At 44.6% G+C, this 23,554-nt stretch overlaps 1 protein-coding gene across 1 annotated transcript in view; it reads right to left on the minus strand.

Moving 5' to 3' along the window:
• Positions 1–23,554, minus strand: part of LOC115407489 (immunoglobulin superfamily member 21-like) — a 66,616-nt gene that overhangs the window by 16,714 nt on the left and 26,348 nt on the right. Inside the window, exon 5 of the mRNA XM_030117834.1 lies at positions 13,144–13,259. Within this exon, the coding sequence (XP_029973694.1) occupies positions 13,144–13,259 (116 nt within the window). The remainder of the gene's footprint in view (positions 1–13,143; positions 13,260–23,554) is intronic.

Below are 23,554 nucleotides of genomic sequence, written 5' to 3' on the forward strand. Positions count from 1 at the left end.
TGATATGCGGACACCAGAGGGCAGTGTGTTTGACCTGCTGACAACAGGCAGATAAGTGTTGCAACTGTGGGGCTGTACCAGCTGGTGGCGGTAATGCGCCAATAGGCTGTTTGCTCACTGCCGAAAACAAAAGACTCGAAGAAGACCGATCGCAGTGGAGTTCATGGCTGCCGCCGGTAAAATTAAACTAAAGTTATGCGATGAACACAGGAAATTTCAACCGTCGTGGGGGGAAGAATTTGCTTTTCTGGAAGTAAATAACAAGCCAGTGTGCCTTCTTTGTCTAAAACCGTCCATTCCTAAACGAGCGAATCTTCAGCGTCGCCGCGACAGCTGTCACGAATTTAATTTATTACAGTAGGACTGCACCACTCAACCTGTGACAACACTGACACTGTTCTGTCACTGAGACACTTCCGAAAGTTTTGTTTTTCTTATTATAAATCCGACGTGTATTGGACTTTGCTAAGAAATGTGATACATCGTCCTGATTCCAAGTGAGTGTAATAGTTTTAGCTGTGACCTCCTCTGTAGGGCTGCTGTTGGGCACAGTTTCTGTGAGTGATGCACACCTGTGTGTTTTTCTTCTGTCATTCTGTTACATTGTTCTCCAAAAAGTAGGTCACCTGTTTGTATGCTTTACAATGATTGGTTTTTTGCCACCGGTGATCTTTTTTGTGATGCACAAGATTTAATTTTTACTTCATTTATTTTTTGCAGGAGTAGGCCAATTATTTTTATAAAGAATCCCTTAATTTATTTACCTTTTTGTGGAAAAAGACCTGCTTTTTTGTTGTAATTTAGTGAATTTCTCAAACGCATTGCTTGAAAAATATTTTAAAAACTTAAAAAAAAAACTTATGTTTTGTTACAAAAAATGCTAATATGTGTAGTAAGTATATTCATATTTTGTGAATAAAGCCTCATTTTTTTAATTTGATATCTGACTTTTTTTAAATGTCATGCCATTTCACCTTTTTGCTTTTTATTGGAAATGCAGAAAACAGCCACAAATAGATCTATAAGGCTTAGTGTAATGTATTTTCAACAAAGTCTTATTTTAGTTTTACAAAAGACTAATGTAGTTGTCTTTCTATTGTAATGCATTTAAAATTTCATTATTGAATATTACTTACATTATTTAAATGTCTTTTACATAATTCAGTCATATAAATGAGCAAACTTAGGTTGCGGCCCACGCAAACAGAGATGTTTCTCTATGTGGCCCACGAGCACTGGTAAGTTGAGTAGCCCTGCTCTACAGTAAACAAACACTCAAAGGTTTACTGGAGGATCAGAATTGTATGGTTCCAACTCGTGATTGGGCAGTCATAATGCCAATCAAAAGCCACGTGGGACCGCTTTTGCGTGATGACATATGTTGAGTTGCCGCCTCGATGCGCGCTTGTTTCGAGCCGCGCATGCGCAGAGCATTGTTTAGGAAGTGACATGCAGCGGGAGCGACCATCGCAGAAGCAGAAGCCGCAGAAGCGGCTTGTTCCTCCCGCGAACACCTCCGAACAGGGGCGGGGGGGCCATCGGGAGGTTTCCCGAACGGCCGGTGTGTTCCAGGCCAGTGGGGTCTATTCCGGCCGGCAGCCACGAAATTCGGTACCCATCCCTAACAGTAACCAATCACAAATAACATGATTACTGGTGTATACTGTATAATATCATGCACTTCTCTCATAAGAGATACTGAACACAGTATTTTCAAATAAATATCCTCTTATTGCCTGACTGCTTGTGTACATTATACAGCAGTATAAACCGAAGTTTACCCACACCGGAGATTTAAACCAAGCTGGAGCCTCCTCAACGTTCTGTCTCTGGACTCTGCTCTTGCTGGACATGCCTTCTGTAGGCACTCAGTGTTGCCAGATTTTTTCAGTAAAATACGCAATAAAGTGGATGTGTTTCAGTGTTTCCCCGAGGATTGGCCCCTTGGGGGGGGTTGAGTCATAATATGTTCTTCGTTTTTCATTTGTAATTAGAGCTGGCCAACAATTAATTGCACCCCAATCCTGGAGTTAATCACGATTAAAATGGCTCATTTGAAGTCTGTTGATTCCATTCAAAATGTGTGTGTTACATAAATAATTTTACAATTGATCAAATATGATTTATAATGGCTTAAAATACCAAGTCTTTACCAAGATTGCCCCCCAACACGCGCACACACGCACACACACACACACACACACACACCAATAGCAGAGCAGATGAAAAATGGTTTATTAGCGCTCACTTCCTCAAACTTCATTCTATCTCCAAGACAGCCTAAATTCAGTCACGCCGAATTTTGCCTCCTACTGACCTTTATTAAGCCAGATTGTGTGTTGGAGGTAAATGTACTTTATTTTGTGTGTTTTCAGCGCCTGAAAAACGCCCAGCTGGCCGAAACGCTGCACTGACAAAACTTGCGATCTAAGTTTCACTTTCATTTTTGTCATATTTGCGCTTGTTATTTCAGTTTGTGCCTCATACCAGCATTTTCCTCCTGATTTTTCTGATAATTCGGCCGAGTTCAATATGGCAAATAATGAGGAATGGACCGTGTTTCACTGCTAAAAGCGCATGTGTTTTTTTTTGCGCTCAGCTGGAGCGCAGTGAGGCTGTCCTACTCGGGGCACAAACACTAGCCTGCAGTGGCGCATCTCGTGTAAGGACAGCATGTGGAGCGGCCTTTATGCAGGAAAACTAAAGTTTGCGTGTAAAAAAGTAACAATTATTTTAATTTAACTTGACCTTCTGGGGGGGCGGGGGGTGCCGTTGGGGGGGCGGGGCGCCCCCCTAATATAATGGTAGGGGAAACACTGTGTTTGGAGCCACCGATAGGGGCATGCTTCAAGTCTCAGCTGGGTTTGGCAGCAGAAAAGCCCAAAACAAGAAACAAGAAACACTTCGGAACAAGAAAAAAAAAAAAAGTCCCTCCACTTACAACTGCCAACATTGACAGATGACTTTTCAAAATAAAAAGCTGATAATAAGCGGAACTGGCAACTATCGCTGCACTTCGACCCGGCTACAGTTACAACAGCGTATTTGTTGCTGCGATATTGTACTTCACCAAGAGAGGCAGCAGCGTGCTGCGAGGCACCTGGTCTGCCGGAAATTAGAACAACAACACAGCAGCGGTAGGACATTAGCTCGCGGAGAGAGAGCGTTTTTTTATCCGTCCAGACAGGCGCATACACATAAACGACGGGCTGAAAAGCAGCTGTGTAAAATGAATCACAAAACCAAAACATCGCGGTCCATTAGGGCGTATCGTCCTGCGCCGAGCGGACCCAACGGTTCAGTATTTTGCCGCGTACCGTTGCATCCCTACTATTCTGATAATAAACTCTTTCAAATCATAACCCATAACATTTGTTGTGTGCCCCCAGAGGCATAATAGAGGATAATTAATAATTTTGAAATATTTGTTCAAAATTGAATCCGTTCATGACTGCTGCAGGGAGTTTATGAGATAAAGCTCTATCACCAAAAAATTCCCATTTAGACATTTTATATCATAAATATAGCTCATAAATCAATTATATCCCAGTGTTTGTGTTCTGTAGTGCCTGGTGGATTGTATGTCAAAATGCAGTTTGCAACAAAGGGACTGCAAACATTGGAGATTGCGGCAAACCTGTGGCAGCTGGGTGCCAGTCAAACCCTGGGAGGTACATCACAGTTTGCGATGACTAAAAAATTAATTGTGTTTGGAAAGAATCTTCTCTGCTATACTCAGGAGAAAATCTCTAAGGCTCTTTTCAAGCCTTCCCCTAAGAGGTATGCGTGAAACTTCATAAAGCTTCATCTGCCCATCAGTAGTCATTTTTTTTCTTTTTAACATTTACAGTATATGAACCACAAATAAACCCTCAAACATGTGACCCCCCCCCCCCCCCCCCCCCCCCCACAATACAGCATCACCACAGCTGTGACATGACCGCTTCTTCTTTCAGATTCTTGTGCTGAAATATGAAATCTGCTAATGAATATCTAATCAATGCTAATGAGTATCCAGCTGTTGTTGTTGTATGAATTCTTTTTTCTAGATGAGATTTTGTTATGTGAACAAGTGGTTGAGGTGAAACAAGACCAAGGAAGATGTGAACAGAAAGGAAAATTTGCCTCCAACTCTGAATGCAGCCAATGCCAGCAGGCCCAGTAACCCAAATTAAAGAACCTATATCATGCAAAATCTACTTTAAGGTTTTCAGCATGCCACAAAGTTGATTTCCCTTTAAAACCACCCCCAAAATGTTACTTGCCTTCATCCACATGTCTGAGTAATCTCTTCAGTCTGCTGCTCTCTACAGCAGCCCCTCCCTTCAGGGAGAAAACAGCTCGTTTGAAACTCTTCAAACCTAAGTATGTCACAAAAGTTGAACTCCTCCCACCACTCTTCTCCCACCCCACCCCCGCAGACAACACCTGACTCTCCTCTGACCAGCAGCAGCTGATTCGCATTTTCCACTGAGGAGACCCCCCCCCCCCCCCCGCCCCGCCCCCCCCCCCAGGCCCTCGGCAATCAGCGTTGCTGCTTTTTGTATCTCTGATTACGGAGATAAACTTTAATCATCGTCTGAAAGCAACAATCAAGCAAGAGCAAGAGTCTGAAGGGTCTGCGCTTGGTGAGTTTCTAACAGGAAAAGACGTTTTCGCGTGTCTTTGCGTGTAGAGAAGCTAAAGCTAAAGAGCTAAAGCTAGCCCTTAGAGAAGCTAATGCATGGCGTGTTTGTTTTGAAGCTCTGGTTGAAGTACGCTGTCAGTCAAAGTCCACAGGGGGAGAGGCTCGATTTTCAGTGAAACAGAGCGTTTTCTCTTCCGGGTTTCAGAATTAGCCCCAGAAAATCTTTTATTTAACACAAAATGACTTTTCCTTAGCGCCAAAAATAAACTATGACCATGTTAATGTCAATAATGGGGTTTGGACTAGCTAAAAAAGCATGATACAGCCCTTTAAAAGTTTTTAAGCTGTTCACCTGGTTCTGTACCATAGACAAGGTTTGCTCTTTAGACTCTTGTCAAACTGTCTTTTTGTTTTCTGTCAATGAAAAGGCCAGTAACATGAGCTTGTTCCTTTTTTTGAGAAACTGACCAGACACAGGGTCAAAAGACAAGGTTGGTGCGATACACTGAGGGAAGGGGGCGAACGACACCTACACCTATACAGCAGTCGCAAAATCACCAGGCTTATGCCCCTTTCCTACTAGCCAAAAACCCATTTAAACCCGCGAGTAATGGCTCCTCCTGGCAGTGGGAAACGGTTTAAACGGCATTTCGACCCGGGTCGATCGACCCTGCAAGCACGCTGAGTTTTAATCAACTTGCCTCCGCTCGGCTTCACTGGGAACGCCACAGCCGCTTCGACATGGTAGTTTACGTGGTGAGGTCGATGTAGCGTGGCTACACAGCATGCTTGTTGTTTTTGGACACAGTGTGCGATATCCTTCGTCAAGATGACCCAGCATTGGTAACATAGCAACATCATAGAGCTTCTCCTGATTCGTGGAGAAGGGGAGACTTGTCAACAGGTAACGGAGACTGAGCTCGTCTGCATTGTTTAGCACTGTGCTGTCGCACTGATGATGTCATCAACGTGGGACACCATAAGCTAAGCTACGTCCAGGAAAGTGGGAAGCTCAGCAGCTCCCTCCTCTGTCTGCCTCCGTCACGGTGCCACCTGGCGGGTGCACACAACAACGGTAGTGCGATAAGCTGGGGGAAGAGGGCATACGCCACCACCCCTGCAGATGTCACACTACCAAGCCCGTGACCACCTGCTGGGCCATGCTCAGAGAGTGAGTCTGCACAGCCAACGCAGAGGCTACAAGTTCAGCTAAGGCCACGTCCAAGACAGGGAAAGGCTGCTCAGCAGCGCCCTCTTCCTCCTGTCCCCATAATAGTCACCCACCAAGAGCAGGGATGTGCGCAAAGGATCAGAAAAAAAACAAATCTGACATCAGTTGGAGGAGGCTATGCCTCCCGCGCCGCAAATGCAGCTCACAGCCAAAGCTGTGCACCACCGATCAGAACACGCCAATGCGATAGCTGGGGGGGGGGGGGGGGGGTGGCGCCTACGCCACCTACCCAGCAGACGCTATCTTACCAAGCCATAAATTCCCACCGGAGCCAGGCTAAGGAGAGGGGCGGCCGGCAGACAGAGCTTCATTATGCCGTATAGGCTCGTCTCATGATCTTCAAGCTGTATGCGAACTGAACTCGAGAAGAGAAAGGGAACCGAACCTGGAGTTGGACACGAGAACATATGGTTGATCTTGGGTCACCCAGGTGACCCAAAGTGCATTATTTTCTGTAATGTACTGATAAACAGACTTTCATATATGTTAGATTCATTACACACAACTTAAGTAGTTCAAGGCTTTTGTTTTATCATTTGATTTTGGCCAAAAAGTTTGAAAAAAAAAAAATTCCCTATCTCAAATAATTAGCATATTCCATCCAACCAATAAAAGAAAAGTGTTTTTAATAGAAAAAAGTCAATCTTCAAATAATTATGTTCACTTATGCACTCAATACTTGTGGAACGCTGTTCTGCTTTACTGCTATGAACAGCGCCCCAGTTCGTGTACTTACACTCTAAAGTCCTCGGCCGGGCCAGACTAAACCAACGTAATACAACTAACTAGCCTAGTGACCGCCAGAGTGTGTGAAAAGCTACTTTCAGCAAGCCAAAGAGTGTGAAAGTTGCATACGACACCTTTAACCTGTATAGAGGTATGCCCTTAAATAGGGCTGCACGATTTTGACAAAAAACCTAATAGCAATTTTTCTGACCAATAATACGACTGCGATTCGATGTGCAATTTTCACATTTTATTCTTTCAATGCAAAAAACAGCTAAAATTATGGTCGAAATAAATTCTTGTTACTTATACATGGTCTTGCTCAAGTTGACACATAAAATAACCGAATGTAAACTAAATTGACAAAGCCTCAGGCAGCGGCAGCAAGACGCCACCATGTGTCTGCAACACGTTTGAAAAAAAAAAAAAAAAAAAAAGGGTGAGTAGTTTTAATGAAATAAAATAATCAAAACCCAATGCTGTCAAAATTGTAATTCAATGCTGGTCTTGCTTGCATGTTTCACAGAACATTACTTAGACAACAGTTTTCAACGTGAAATAAATGGAAATTAAAAACCAGAACCGCAAATAGGCACCACTGTGAAACCAACTTCAACTCACGAAGGAACTCGCCAGCTTCTGAAGATAAAGGGTAAAAAAAATTTAATCCTAATTTCTGTAATATTCTTAGATCAGAATCAGTTTAGTAATCCTACTCTGGGTTATATTCCCTCACATTGTTGAGCTTGCGCTTCATGTTTTCATGGAGAGAGATGAGCGAATCACATGCTGGATGAAGGCTGAGCTGTGGGGCGATCGGGGGAGAGAGAGAATAACCTACGACGTGTCGACATTTCTGTAATGTGTAGCGGTGAGTCTTCAGGTGTTCGTACAAATAGACCTTTCCGAGCTCACGTCACAATCGCGTCACAATCCAAAATGGCGGCTCGCGTCGGTGAAAACAAGACTGCCGTCAGTGAGAAAACACATCGGACTCAGAGCGGTTTTGGGTTTTTTGTGCATTTTTTTTCTTTAAAACAGTAGCGGAATGACGTATGAGTATTACAGCAACCTGCCCGGAGAGGCAAAAGTCCGCTACAAACAGAAATTGGACTTGATAGGTGTAACTTCAGATGAATGTCCATACAAACTGCCGACAGGTGTTTGGAGTAACGACCCCACGAAATGACCAGATGATGGATGTATGGGGACCTGCACACCTGTCTCATTGACACCAGGTAAGTTCTATTATAACACACATGCAAGTTAAAACCATTAGCTGGAGTGAACCTTTGATCTACTTAATGTAAGCCTTTTGACAGAAGTAGTATATTTACATGTTTTGTGTTGTTTTGTTCGTTTCAGGAAAGTTCACCAGGGACAGCATGGACATCAAGAAGAGTCTGGAAGCCTACCAGTACTTTGAATCTGGAAGGGTGGAGAACGTCTTATCTTGCCACATCCACGTTATTACATGCCAACGTGAAACCGTCACAGAGAGACACATCAAATCACACATCACATCAAATATGTGCACACAGCCTTGTAAGTGGTTCAACCACATCCCACTGCCAGCGTGCATGTGCATATGACAGATAAAAGCTCTACACTGGAAGTCATTTTTTGTCATTATTCATGTTTATGTGTCAGTTTAACTCGTCATGTTGTGATGTGCTGAGTAAATAAAGAAAGACATTTTGAAGTTTTCTGTTTTATTACGATTACATTAAAAAAAAACATTTTCAACAGACCGGAATGCCTCCCCAAATAACCTAAATGATGTAAATTCAACAAGCAGAGTTAATTCTTCAGCACAATGTTGCATCAATGTGTTTTTTACTCCTGGTACACAATGCTGTCACCTAGGTTGACAAAAACTGCACAAGAAATCAGTATTTTGTCAATCCTGCTAAGATCACGTTCTTTGCATTGTGGGTAATCTCGGAAATGCCCGGATATTCGGAAAGGTCTATTAGACGTGTTTCCTCTGGATCTGGCTGCTGCACAGCGACACAATCTACATTTGGCTCCACGTCGTTTTTTTCAAACTCAAAGTCCAAACAACTGAACTACGATTCTTTTTTAATACCAGCGGCTCCGCTCCCTCTTCTCTTGTCATCTCAGTCATTTTCACACCGTGATCGAGTCGCACTGAAAACTTGTTGCTCCTCACGACACCGCAGAGCACACTGCAGGGTTTGTAGTTAGCAACCTGACGCTAGTTAGCTGCAGCGGTGCAGTGCATACATACTTGCTTCCTGTTGTAATTTCTGATTGGCCGGTGGCCCGGAACGAGAGACTTGAACGTTTTCATTGGCGGATAGGTCTGTCACTCAAATGCCTTGAAAAACCTCAGCCCTGTGCGGTCGGTTACTGCAGGAGTTAAAACCTCAAATTCGATGAGGTGTCGGTTAATCGTGCAGCCCTACCCTGAAACATATGTTACAATGAACACAAATGTGTACATTCCAAATAGCCAGTATTTATTAAACTGGTCAGCAAAAGAACCAAGGGCTATAACTAGAGGTCGACCGATTTATTGGCCGGCCGATATGTTAGGCCGATATTTGGACATTTTTCTCCATCGGCCATCGGCCGTATTTTCTTTTAAAAAGCCGATTTTTGATCCGTTGTATAAAATGACGCAATTTTTGATCAGGCACATGTGCGGGCAGCTAAAGCTGCCGCTCAAGAAAGGACCCCTGTGGCACGCTGCTGCATTCAGTTACGTCAGAGCGGAGCGTGCCCGGTGGAATCCAAGCTGTGGGAAAAACCCGCATCTGTTGCATCTGCAATGAAGAATGGATTTGTTGAACATTTCAATGTTTTTGTGGCTCTATGGCTCCAGTCTGCAGCTTATCAGTGTTTACAGCAGTTTGGCCGGGGAGCGCGTCGTGCCGCGGTGCTAACGCTGCTAACTGTCGTGTTCGACCGTCGGAGAGTTATTTTTTTCTTCTTTTTCTCCGTTGTCCGGTCGCTGCACAATTTATCGCGGGCAGGGCGCCCGGACTGAAAAGGTCTGGCAGAAACCCTGCATATTGTTAACTTAAAATGCTACTTTGTGATAAGTTTTAGCAGTAAGAGGTCAGCTGGTCTGAGCTGACTTTACTTGTGCGTGTTCAACCGTGTTGGTGAAAACACATCACTACTGTAGTTAACAACAGAACAAAGTAAATAGGAGGAAATGGCGAGAGTAAATAATCAATCATGGGGCTTTTTCTGAAGCATTTATTAGCCACCCGCAAATTCCTCCACATAATGCATGACCAGAGTTATGTTTTTATTTGTATGTATGGCTTTTTTTTTACAGCCTTGTTTCTGACTGCTTTTGTTCAAATTACATTAAAGTTTAGATTTCTTTGACACTTTAAGAAGAGTGTGAATGTTTACTACTGCTTGTTACATTGTGTGTTTACTCAGACAAAATATTTCATTGTTTTGAAAGCTGAATAAATGTTCAGAGGACTGGACACGACTTGTTGTAATAGATTTCTTTTAGTTGCCCAGAAATTGCTGCATTTCACAAAAATGTGATAAATATATATATATTTATTAAAAAATCAGCCTAAATATCAAATTGGAAAAATCGGCTATGCATATCAGCATCGGCTGCCCAAATTTGGAAGGCATCGGCATCGGCCCCCAAAAAACCCCTATCGGTCGACCTCTAGCTATAACTACACAAAATAGCAGGAGCTATGCAGAAAACTGCAAATATCAATACTTCAAATATCAAACACACAAGAGAAGAAAATGACACAGCTGAAAATGCTTAAAAGTGAACAGAAAATAATTCACACCATCAGTGGATCCACAAAACAAAGAGAGCTCTCAAAAAAAACGGCTCTAGAAAAAGTCCCACGATGTCCTCAGCGAGTGAAACAAATGAAAACAACATCCACCCACGTCCTCAGCGAGTGGAAGCAATCAATAAACATCCAGGCCGCAGCGGCGCCAGAGGAAACGTTGGTTCGTGGGAACACGGCACCCACCGAACAGTTCACAAGAGCAGAGATCCCACAAAAGTACGATCCACAAGTTCCAGAGGTAACCAAAGTTTAGCCAAACAACATACCGTTAGTTTAGCAGGTTCCAAAGCGCAACATCTGCGGACAACGTAACACACCGCTCGCTCCGGGAGTGGCAGCTCTCACCCAAAAAAAAAACAGACTACGCAACACACTGTTACCACACCCAAGCCCCGCCCCCAACCGGCAACAATCAATCACAATCATTACACATCCGCATTGCACCAAATGACAGCAAATAGGAAGCGGGGAGGGAATGACCCATTTACTTGCACTAGTAAATTATGGGAAAACTAATACACTATGTAAAGCCTATTAAAATAAAAAAATAAATGTTACACTATGTGTGAACATAAAATAAAGGATGCTAATGTAGTAATACATCTGTGGATAAGTGAACAGTATTACAATGCATTGTGTTTAGTATTTCTGCGAGGGTTATTAGAAATTATATGTGCACTTCTGCACTTATAACCCAGGGTGTTACACTTGGTGGGGAATCCTTTTGCAGAAATGATGCTTCAGTGCAGCATGGCGTGGAGGCATCAGCCGGTGGCTCTGCGGAGGGTTCTGGAGGCCCAGGATGCTTCCATAGCCTGAAGCTCATCCACAGTGGGGGGTCTGCTGACTCTCAACTTCCTCTTCACAGTATCCCACAGATCCTCTCTGTGTTCAGGTCAGGAGAGCTGGCAGCAGTACCATGTCAGTAAACCATTTCCCAGTGGTTGTGGCGCTGTGAGCAGGGGCCAGGTCCTGCTGAAAACTAAAGCTTTTCAGCAGATGCAGCATGAAGTGCTCCAGAATCTCCTGATAGCGAGCTGCATTGACCCTGCCCTTGATGAAACACTGTGCCTGGACACACTGGACTCTGGGCTTCAGGCATTTTGGCATTCCTTCTCCCCAGTCTTCCTCCAGACTCTGGCACCTTGGTTTCCGAATGACCTGCAGAATCTGCTTTCATCTGAAAAAAATCTTCTGGCCCACTGAACAGTCCAGTCTGCTTCCCTGTACGCGGGTCAGGCGCTTCTGCTGCTGGTTCTGGTTCAGAAGGATCTTCACCTGGGGAATGCAGCACCTGTAGCCCATTTCCTGCACACGCCTGTGCACGGTGGCTCTGGATGGTTCTACTCAGACTCAGTCCTGCTTCCGCAGGTCCCCCAAGGTCTGGAACCGGCCCTTCTCCACAGTCCTCCTCAGGGTCTGGTCTCCTCCTCTAGTTGTGCAGCGTTTCTGCCACACTTGTTCCTTCCCACTGAGGGGCCTTGATACAGCACTCTCAGCCTGTTGGCTCAGGTCAGGTCTTTCTGTGTCTCACCCTCTGGCTTGAGGACGTCCATGATGTCCTTCTGGACAGCGGTCCGGTCGGCAGTCTGACCCAGGATGCGGTTTTGAGTAATGAACCAGGCTGGGAGTTTTTAAAGGCCTCAGGAATCTTCTGCAGGTTTTTAGAGCTAACTCATTGATTCAGATGATCAGGTTAATAGCTCGTTTAGAGAACCTTTTCATAATATGCTAATTTTCTGAGATAGGGATTGTTGGTTTTTCTTTACTTTTTGACAAAATCCTCAATATTAAAACAACAAAAGGCTTGAACTGCTTCAGTTGTGTGTAATGAATCTAACATATGAAAGTCTAATGTTTATCAGTACATTACAGAAAATACTGAACTTTATCACAATATGCTAACTTTTTGAGAAGGACCTGTACTCGAACTGCGCGTGCACGAAGGAAACATTCCAGTGCTTTCAGCATCACCTCTGGCGGTCGGGGTGAAATTGAAGACATTGCTGATTGCAATGAGTGGCTTCTGATTGGGCTTTCTTTTGCAAGTTTGAGGAGGATATCGACATGAGAGTCAGGTGTACTGAAGCAGAGAAACATCTGGAACATGTACGATGCTGAACCTTCAGGGACTCAGTCTGACACCCTTGCTTTAAAGTCACCATAAACAAGGTATGATACTGACCATACCTGGTTTATGGTGAACCATAAACCATAACAGTGTAAACCATAACACAGCAGTCAGTTTAAACTGTAACACAGCAGTCCACATAAACCACCTCCAAGTCAAAGTGCAATACCTCAGGCTCTGAAGCTCCGACAGGAGAGCTGAAATGATCCTTTTTTTTTTCTTTCTTTCTTTTTTCCAGTGTTTTGGCCTTACTCCCAAGGCTCTAGCACTGAGGGGAAGGCGTGTCAGTGTAAACCACCAATATACCTGGTTTGGGATTTTGTCAGTCTATACCCTATAAAATCAGTGTGTGTGTGTGTGTGTGTGTGTGTGTGCATCTACAATTTTCCTTTGAGTTTTGACTCAGCATTATTAAGTGCATATGTATAAAAATGGGATGGAAGAGGATATTAAGAGGATAAGAGGATATTATTTTCACATCTGAAGCTCTTCAGCAATCATCTAATAAAACAGAATACATTTCTATAGTCACTCAGACATAACAGTTGTTTCCCCAATGAGAACAGGTTTGACCTCCTCACACAGAAAACAGTGACATACAGTGAAAAGACTGCCTCACCACAGGAGCTGGCTTTGCCCCAGTAACAACGCAGACCAACGTGAAGTTCTGGGCCTTATAGCGGCTGAACGGAGCTGGACTGTTGGTCGCCATCACAGAGATCGATTTCGGAGGGACTGAAAGAGACAACAGTGGAAACTAAGTGAGGAGATGAAATAAGAACATGAAAATATAGTGAAAACCATTGACAGATGACATCTCTTTAACTGGAAAGAGATGTTTGACATAGATCTTTGAAACACTTCATTATCAGCTTTCCATTTAGAAGTCTGTCATCATGGACTCTATGCACAACTTCACCACTTCCTGAACTTCAGGAGGCTCCTTGTTTCCTGTCTTTCATGACAGGACGAGCTGATTAATGCAGGTGTGTCTGACCTCTGGAACAACTTCAGACACACCTGTATTAATCAGCTCATCCTGTCATGAAAGACAGGAAACAAGGAGCCTCCTGAAGTTCAGGAAGTGGTTGAGTTGTGCATAGAGCCTATTAGTAGCTCAGTAAGGATAAAAGTGATTTGTTGTTTGCTTTTTATTTATGATGTGTAGGAAACATTCTTGGGAAGATAACTAAGCTACAGATGCTCGTGGAAAAAGGCAACTTTGCTGTCCTAATGTTAGACTTTATCAGTTTGCTACACAGCTGATTGGATTAATGCTGATCAACTTGGCTAGACCTGGAAACACTTAACACAGGTAGCTCTGTGCCTAGTCTGTTATTTGCAGAATGTCTCAGTATATAATAATCAAAAGTACTCTGCAAGTTTGGCAAACCGCCTTCTTCAGCTCCTATACATGGTAACATTGATTTAGCAGCAGTCAGCATGGATGGTGGATTTAAAATTTGGAAAGATGGGGGGGTCTTGATCTTGAATTGTACTCCGTAGAGGAGTGCTCCCATTTACAGAAATTGGAAAGAGACATAACCTAGCGCCACAAAATTGCTTCACATTTTTCCAAATCCGTAGTGGCTTTCAGGATCGACATTGATCATCAGGCTTCAAAGATAAAATGTCTGCTTATCAGCAATCAGTCCTTGGCTCGGGGTATGTGGAACTTAAAGCTCGTGTCCGGAGTTTTGAAAGAGAGAGGGTTTTTTTTTTTATCCAACATCTGGAGGTTCCCCCTCCCTCTGCTTTCATGAGCGACCAAGCCACGCCCCTTTAATAATGAACGCAAATTATCTGTCAGGTGAAAATGAGAGCCTCTGAGTCCTGCAGCATCCTCCATGTTGAGCTGTTTCCGGTGGATGTTCAGCAGACAGTGGATATATCTGCTGCAGAGCTAACTCTCCTCTGCTGGGCGAGCGGCCGTGCTCTCTGGCTGCTCCACACTTTGATTGACAGCACGAGAATGCGGAAGCTCGAAATCTATTGGCTGACGCTAACTGGCGCTTTTTCGGATAACATGGGGGTCTATGAGACGAAGGCGGGGCTCATAAATATATTTTTATATTGCTTTATGCTAATATTATATTATTGTATCGAACCAGACTGACACATTTAAAGTTCTGTTGAAAAATGATTCATACGTTGGAAACGAACGGAAACTCCGGACACCAGCTTTAATCTGTCCAGTGATATTACTTCAGACAATTTGTAACAGATGTGGAGTAATGATGTCAATCTCAGAATGGATGAAACAACATGGCCAGAAATTTAGGAATTAGTTAAAGAGATTTCTATATGTAACAGAAACAGAGAGATCCAGTTTAGAATATTGCATCGCTTACAAATAACCCCCTAGCTGAGACAAAGGATGAACCTGAGCTTGAAAGAAATGTGCTGGAAGTGTCACGTGGAGGTGGGGTCTGTCTGGTCATGTGTTTAAATTGAGAAGTACTGGTGTAAAATTACTGATAAACTCAGTTTGATTTTTGATGTCCATCTTGACCCCGATCCTCAGGTTCTGCTCTTTGGCTGACCCAGTTCTCACGTTAAAGGCTCTGATCGAATAAAGCTGTCTTACATTTCCTGCAGGGAAAAATGTACTGATTGACAACAAGCCTTCTACAGTTATAGGCTGGCATAAACTGATATTTGAGTCAACACCAAAGAAATATGTAACATACAGATTCAAGTGTAAAATGGCAGTTTTCTTTAGATCTAGGACACAAGTATTGTCCTGAGGGGAATGGTCGATAATAGCTCTGACAACTGGCAAAATTGGCAGAATTTCCTGGTTTTGGATTAATAAAGTAACGCTCTACTCTAAAATGAAATTTTGGGCTGTGAGGCTAGTATTGGCGATTGATTCTTTATTATTCGTATGTTGCTTCTTCAATTGTTTTAATCTTTTGACCTTTGAAAATGTATAGTGTTCTTCCGTTTGTTCTTTTTGAGATGCTTAGTTGTTGCATCACTGTCAACTGTCACGGACTGAGCATTCCTGTGTGTACATTTTTATTCAGGTGCTATGGTAACTCTAACACAGCATACATAATTGTAGGCAGTTATTCCTTGGGAGGTTGTGGATTATGTAGTATATAAGACCCTCCAGAAAAACGTGATTATGCGATCGCATGAATTCAATAATCTCACATTTACCGCGAAAAAAACGAGAAATGGTCTTGCTGTGACGTTCAATGAACGAGTTATTCGTTTGAACGCACTCTTTCAAGTGAATGACGAGAGCCGGTTCACAGCTGTCTGAGAACATTCCTTTGTGCAAATTGTCCACGCTTCCTTCACGTGTCTCCTGAGTGTCTCCTGAGTGTCTCCTGAGTGTCTCCTGAGTGTCTCCTGAGTGTCTCCTGAGTCCAGCTGTCACCGCTGCCTTCATGTGAATGACGGAGTTTCAGTTTTCCGCAGCAGCTCCAGTCACCTGAACGCAGCAGCTAGCTAGCGGAGGAGGAGTGTCCAGAAACCGGAGAGGAGCCGGGGTTTTGGAAGAACTGGTTCTTACGGAAGAGCATTAGGGCCACCCGTGAGAAATTTTTTTTTACAAGGGGTAAAAAAAATGTCATCATGAACTTCGAGAAAAAAGTCGAAATGTTGAGAATAAAGTTGAAATATCGAGAATAAAGTCGTCATATAATGTTGAGAATAAAGTGGAAATAGAATGTTGAGAATAAAGTCGAAATGTCGAGAATAAAGTCGAACTATAATGTCGAGAATAAAGTTGAAATAGGAGGTCGAGTATAAAGTCGAAATGTTGAGAATAAAGTCGATGTCCCAATTCTCTTTGATAAATCCAGTGAGGAGAACGACAGAGCAGAGCTGTGTGCGGTAGCATAGTTTGTACCAACTTTATGTGTTTCAAATTCAAGTTTCATTAAAGCGATACTTCAACATTTTGGCAAATTGGCCCATCTAGGGCAATTCCCTCGTCATTTAGAACAGCATACTTACTGTTTTTGTGAGGGCGAGCTGTTGTTTATTCAGCGGTGGCTCTGAGGAGAGCTCCACGGCGGACATAATGGAAGTGGACGGTACAGCTGCTTCCCTCGTCAAACTCATCAAATACACAATCCAACAACCCCAAACACTTTGGTGGACACGTTATAATCCACACATTCACTATGCTGTGAAATATTAATGCAAAAGTACCAGACTGAGTTGTTTTTGCGAAGATTGCTAAGACGGAACTACTTACTAAACATGGCGTCTGGGCGTAGTGATCTCAAAAGAAAAAGTAGTTCCCAGTATTTGCTTCAGTGTCGTAACACTACAATATTATTTGTTGGTGTTCCACAGCGTAGTGAATGTGTGGATTATAACGTGTCCATCCGAGTGTTTTGGGGTTGTTGGATTGTGTATTTGATGAGTTTGACGAGGGAAGCAGCTGTACCGTCCACTTCCATCATGTCCGCCGTGGAGCTCTCCTCAGACCCACCGCTGAATAAACAACAGCTCGCCCTCACTAAAAAAGTAAGTATGCTGTTCTAAATGACTAGGGAATTGCCCTAAATGGGCCAATTTGCCAAAATGTTTAAGTATCACTTTAATGTTGCTGTTCAACCCAACATTGAAAATTATTCTGGACTCAGATCATGTTTTAAACTGATTTTATTTAAGGATTGAAGTGAACACATTTTCAAAGGATGGATTTCATGACTCTGATAACGATGTTTTCAAACATAATGGCTTTATCATATATTGCCAAGATATCCCCGAAAAAAAAAATGCAACTTAGTCCTCACATCTCTCCAAAAAATAATGAACCCGAATTTAAAAAAAGATATATTTCTAATTTAAAGTTCTTTAAAAGACATGGCAGAAATTCACATCGATTGCTGTATTTAAAATATTTTTATTGAATTCTTTATTTTAAAGTGAATTAATACAGCCCCTATAATTCCCTCCTGCCAGGCTCCAGTCCTGGAGGAGTCTGGAAATCTAAAGAAAGTCATTTCTTGTGCCGGGCTGCCTGAGATGATCGGGTCCGACGGTCTCTCTCTGGTCCTGGAGGTGCTGGTTCCTCCTGGAACCAGACCGGCAGAGCAGGTGGAGCTGGGGGATGTATCTGGTAGTGGTGCATTTGCATGTACAGATCATGATAAAAATAATTATCAGTGCCTCGCCTATTAAAGAGCTTCTCCTTCAGCTGCTACTGGAGCTACAGACGGATCAATAAAATACAAGGCGTCTTAATTTCTGATGATTTGATGGTCAAAGCAGAAGCAAAAAGTCTTGTAGAAACTGAAATACATTAGAAATTATTTTTATATTAATGTAAGAATAAAATACATGTTATTTATAGACTGGAAAAAAACTTTTAAAAACATCTGGGGACAAATATCACTGCTTAATAGAGGAAAAGTGAAATATTTAATAATAAAAGAACAACAGAAAAACAGATGAAGCTCTTGCTGTCAAATCTGCACCTCTGATCTGTTTACCATTGAGAACCCTGCCTTGCTTCCAGCCATAAAAAAATAAACCTTTACAGCTTTTGAAGAACAAAAATGAGCTTATTTCTATTTATTTTATGCACAGACAAGAGATGAATTGATCACCAGTACCTGAATGAGGACGGTGAAGTTGCGAATTGAACCAGGAGATGGACTCCACTGTTCTTCATCTGCTAATCAAATGCAAGCTTCAATAATAAATCCTTCATCAATTCTTCCACAGAAACGCCATTGGGGTGATGTAGCTGGAGAATGAGCCTGCAGTGAGGGGGCGTGGCCTCGGAGTATGAAACATCAGCTGGCAGGAGAACTCTGCTGCTGCTGTTGGCAGCAGGTGCAGGACTTCACAGTTCCACTTTATTCTCGACATCCTATTTCAACTTTTTTCTCGACATTATATGACGACTTTATTCTCGACATTTCGACTTTTTTCTAGAAGTTCATGATGACATTTTTTTTTACCCCTTCTAATTTTTCTTCTCTTGCGGGTGGCCCTAATGCTCTTCCGTAGGTTCTATATTAACTGGCGACTGGGTTTCTTTCACGTCCCTTGTTGCTGATAGATGTTAAAAACCAGACAAAAAGCCGTTCAGACCTTTAATGAGTCTGATTTTAACACCTGCTGCTACTAGCAGCAGCAGCAGGAAGTGCTAAAGGAAGTCAGTCACCAGTTAACAAGGAAACCAGTTCATTTGAAACACCGTGTTGAAAGCTTTATAACAGGTTTTAGCAATTGCGAGCGCACACACACCCACAATTGCTAAAACCTGTGATAAAGTGTGTGTGCGTGTGTTCCATTGATGAGCATTGGTGAGTAACAATTTAAGATAAATAACGGACTAATATAAAATGAATGTGATTTAGTGGTGTGTGTGTGTGTGTGTGTGTGTGTGTGTGTGTGTGTGTGTGTGTGTCTGCGTGCGTGAGTGAGTGAGTGAATGTGTATGGGTAACCTACATATCTGGCATCCTGTCGCATATTTCACAGCATACTTCACAACTGTCTGCAATTTTACCACATAAAATGGCATAAAAACCCCGCATATTCATTTGCATAATCAAGCATTTTAGCTCACATAATCTGGGATTTAAGTACGCATAATCAAGAATTTTTGCTTGTGTTTTTCTGGAGGGTCTATTATATCAGAGACTTCTGCATATGTACATTTTGTGGCACTTGCTTGTTTCTTTGTTGCTGTTGGTGTGTTTGTTTGGATTTTATGTTTAAGGAAAAACAATAAAATATATTTGAACCAAAAAATAAATAAATCCTTGGACCTTAAAGGAATACTCCACCCAAAAAACGATTTGGCCTCATTTTCTACTCACCCTCAGGCTGAGAAACACTCTGGAGCACTTTTTTGATGTTTCAAATGCAGCTGGAGATGTTTGGGGACTTTCGTAGTCAACAAACAGGGACCGACAGAGCCCGACAGAAAAAAAGGTCCATAAAATCCACAAAACGTGTCCATTTTCCTTCATACTGCTCGTCCGCTGTAATCCAAGTGTCCTGAGCGGGTAACGTCCATAATTAATTCTTAACGAGGTCATTTAGTATATTTTAAGAGCGTAAACAGTGCGCTCTCATACTTCTCCATTGCATGTCTGCGCGCACCCTGAACTACGGAAGCCGCGGCAGACCAAGCAACACGCTTGTGCCCTTTCAGCAGGACACCGAACTCAAAGCTTTAAAACAGTAGCCAATCACTTTTGTGATTGTCCACAGCTCGGTCACTCACAGCAGAATATAAACAGCGGAACTTCTTCTTCTACGCTTGCTATTTAGAAAAGTAGTCGCTGAAAGCGCGCAAGCGTCTGGCTTGGTCTGCCGCAGCTTCCGTAGTTCAGGGTGCGCGCGCAGACATGAAGTGGAGCAGTATGAAAGCGCACTGCACCCAGACTCTTCAAATCTGGACTGAATTATTCTAGACAGACTACAGATTCATAAAAACATAGTCTCTGATTTGTGAAACTTTTATTCTATTTGTGAAAATGCAAAAAATGCACATTTCAGTGTTTTTTCTCATCCAGACCACATTACACCAGGTCTAGGTCAGGAACCACTGCACCTAGACTCTTCAAATCTGGACTGAATTATTCTACACAGACTGTAGATTCATAAAAACATAGTCTCTGATTTGTGAAACTTTTATTCTATTTGAGAAAATCCGATAAATGCACATTTCACTGTTTTTTTCTCATCCAGACCACATGACACCAGGTCTAGGTCGAGAACCACTGCACCTCGACTCTTCAAATTTGGACTGAGTTATTGTAAAGAGACTGTCGATTCATAAAAACATAGTCTCTGATTTGTGAAACTTTTATTCTATTTGTGAAAACGCGATAAATTCACATTTCAGTGTTTTTTTCTCATCCAGACCACATTACACCAGGTCTAGGTCAGGAACCACTGCACCTAGACTCTTCAAATCTGGACTGAGTTATTCTACACAGACTACAGATTCATAAAAACATAGTCTCTGATTTGTTAAACTTTTATTCTATTTGTGAAAATGCAAAAAAAGCACATTTCAGTGTATTTTTCTCATCCATACCACATGACACCAGGTCTAGGTCAGGAACCACTGCACCTAGACTCTTCAAATCTGGACTGAATTATTCTACACAGACTGTAGATTCATAAAAACATAGTCTCTGATTTGTGACACTTTTATTCTATTTGTGAAAATGCGATAAAGGCACTTTTTGCAGTTTTTTCAGCATATAGACCACACTACACCAGGTCTATGTCTACACTTACACTCCTCAAAGGCTATTTTTTCTCTGTTGAGTGTAAGGCTGCTACCCCTTTTTTTCCTGTTCCTTTCCTGCAACATTTAAGGTTTTCCATTATCTTACTGTGTCTGCCTTACTGTTTTCTTTATTCTACTTCGTAAGTGCTTAGCCCGCCTACGGACTTCGCTAGTGGCACTCCCCTTGACGCAGCCAATCAACTGAGACAGCAAAAGTTCAACGCACCAATCCCCGCCGCCTGATGGCGCAGCTCCACGCCCCCCGAGGGTTTACCCCGAGCTGGAGGCAGCCATTCTCCCTTTTTCTGAATCAGCCAAGTAAGGGAAGCAGACAGCTGGGCCAGCAGGTAGGCGGGCACGCACTTACTCGTAGAACTGGAGTTACGTCCCGTAACTTCTAATTCTACTTCGTAAGTGCTGAGCCCGCCTACGGGCTTCGCTAGTGGCACACACCCAGGCGATGGCCGTAGGTCAATCAATGTACCTCCAGCTGGCCTGCTGACGGGATTGGTGCGTAAGACGGAAGTAAACAAACTGTACGTTCAGAACGGCCGCAGAACTCCCAAAGAACGAGGCGAGCATCCATGCGCCAAAGCGCCACCCACGACGTGAACAAGCATCGCCACAGCGACAGACACACACGATGGCCGGGGCAAGCCACAGCGGCAGGCGGGGAACCCCTGGTCCGTGACCCACACAAGGGAAGCGGCAGCCGGCTAGAGAATCCAATACGGCAAGCGGCAGAACTCCTGTTCCCGCTAAGCGCCGCCACTGCAACAACATCCGCAGACCGTGGCAAAAACCAAGCGGCAGATGGGGAACGTCCTGGTCCGTGGCGGGAAGGCTAAAGGACCGAAACGGTTAAGCGACCGAACTCGCGTTCTCACGGAACCCGACATGGTCACAGAGCCTGTACACATATTCAACAGATATGAACGCACAAAAGTGGACGCAGAGGCCCAGGAGGCAGCCTGGCAGATGTCACCCACCGTGACACCTCTGCACAGGGATGCAGAGGCAGCCACACGTTGTGTGGAATGAGCACGAATCACTGCTGGCAGCGAGACATTCTGTGCCTCACAAGCAGCTGCAGTAGTGCTCCCCACCCAGTGGGCGAGACGCTGAGAGGTCAGCTGAGAGGGCACCAAACCTCACAAACAGCTGGTCCATGGTGTGAAAGCCAGCTGTGCGCTGGACATAAAGACGCAGGGCCCTAACCGGGCACAGCAACCACAGCCATGGGTCGTTCTCAGACGAGCCAGGCAGGGAGCCAAGCGTTCTGACCCGGATCACTCGCGACCGGAAGTCCGAAGTGACCACCTTGGGATGAAAGGCCAGGTTAGGCCAGAGATGCACGAGTCCCCCATCCTGGCTAAACACCATGAAGGATGGGTGGACCGACAAGGCGCAAGATGGCGGCCTTGAAGGAGAGAAAGCGATCCTCCGCCTGCTCCAAAGGCTCAAGGGAGCCCCTTAAGACCCTTCAGCGCAATGTGGAGATCCCACGGGAAGACCACATGCCTGGGGGGGTGGCTGTAGCCGCGCAGAAAATGCTTCACCAACGGGTGACTGCATGCAGAGAAGCGGCCGAAGCTGCCGTAACCTGCTGTAATGGCCAACGCAAACACTGCAGTGTGGATGCAGCGCGGCAGCCGTCCAGCAGGGCCTGGAGGAACTCCATGGAATCCCAGAAACCGCCCACCACGTGGTGGTCTAGGGTGCCTCCCCATCCTGCGAGAGATGCATCCGTGAACACCTCGACGTGATGCAATACGCAGCCCAGGGGGACTCCTTGCATAGGACAGCAGGATCCATCCAGAAAAGGAGATCCTGACGTGCCCCGGGAGGGATCGAGACCTTTCTGCATCCGTCCCGCTTCCCCAAGCAGTGGAGGCATGCACACCGCCGTTGCAGCCTGTGCACGTGTTGAAGGCCCACCCAGGTACCACTGGGTGGGCCGCGGCCATTAAAAACCCAGGACGGTCCTGACCAAACGGACCCTGACCAGAGGTGTGGTCACTGCAGACCTCAGGGCTGAGAGGAGGGAGGCTCGCCTGTCCGCAGAGAGGCGGGCCCTCATAGAGAGCATGTCCAGCTCCAAACCCAGGTAAGCCGTGTGCTGAGCTGGGGTGAGCATGCTCTTGTCCCGGTTCACCAAGAACTGCAGGAGCTCTCCAGGAAGTGTTTGACCATCAGTATACGGAACGTCCTGGTAGCTATGTGAGTGTTTAGGACCTGCAGGTCCAGAATGGGTGTCATGCCTCCGCTCTTCTTGGGAACCAAGAAGTAGGGGGAATAAAAACCCGAGTGCGCGTCATAAGCGCTGAGCTCCGTTACTGCGCCCCGGCGGAGGAGCGGGGACACTTCTGCTTCGAGAGCGGCCGCCCCGGCAGGGCATGCGAGCCGCGTACGAAGAATCCCATTGAAGAGAGGCGGGCGACAGGCGAACTGCAGGGCATAGCCGCTTCTCAGCGTCCTGGACAACCAGGGAGAAAGCGGTCCCAACATAGCACGCCACGTCTGAAGCGGAGCGTGAGTGGCTGTACCACGGCCTGAGGGGACAGCCCACCCATCCTCCCGGCCTCGGGGGACGACGGGGACCCCGGCGAAAAGGGCTGTTGAGGGGGTGTCCCATGAAAGAGCTCGGGCAGCCGCTTCGGGGCCGCGGACCAGCGGTTTGTTGGGGACGAACCCGGCGGTGTGGTCCCAAAATTTCTCGGGCCGCCGACCATGGTGATGCTACCGGGGCGGGGCGCTCATCAGCGGGGACCCGGCCGGCGTGGCTCCACCGCTCTGACGCCTCG

The sequence above is a fragment of the Salarias fasciatus genome, chromosome 20 (assembly GCF_902148845.1).
Source record: "Salarias fasciatus chromosome 20, fSalaFa1.1, whole genome shotgun sequence".
Lineage (NCBI taxonomy): Eukaryota > Metazoa > Chordata > Actinopteri > Blenniiformes > Blenniidae > Salarias > Salarias fasciatus.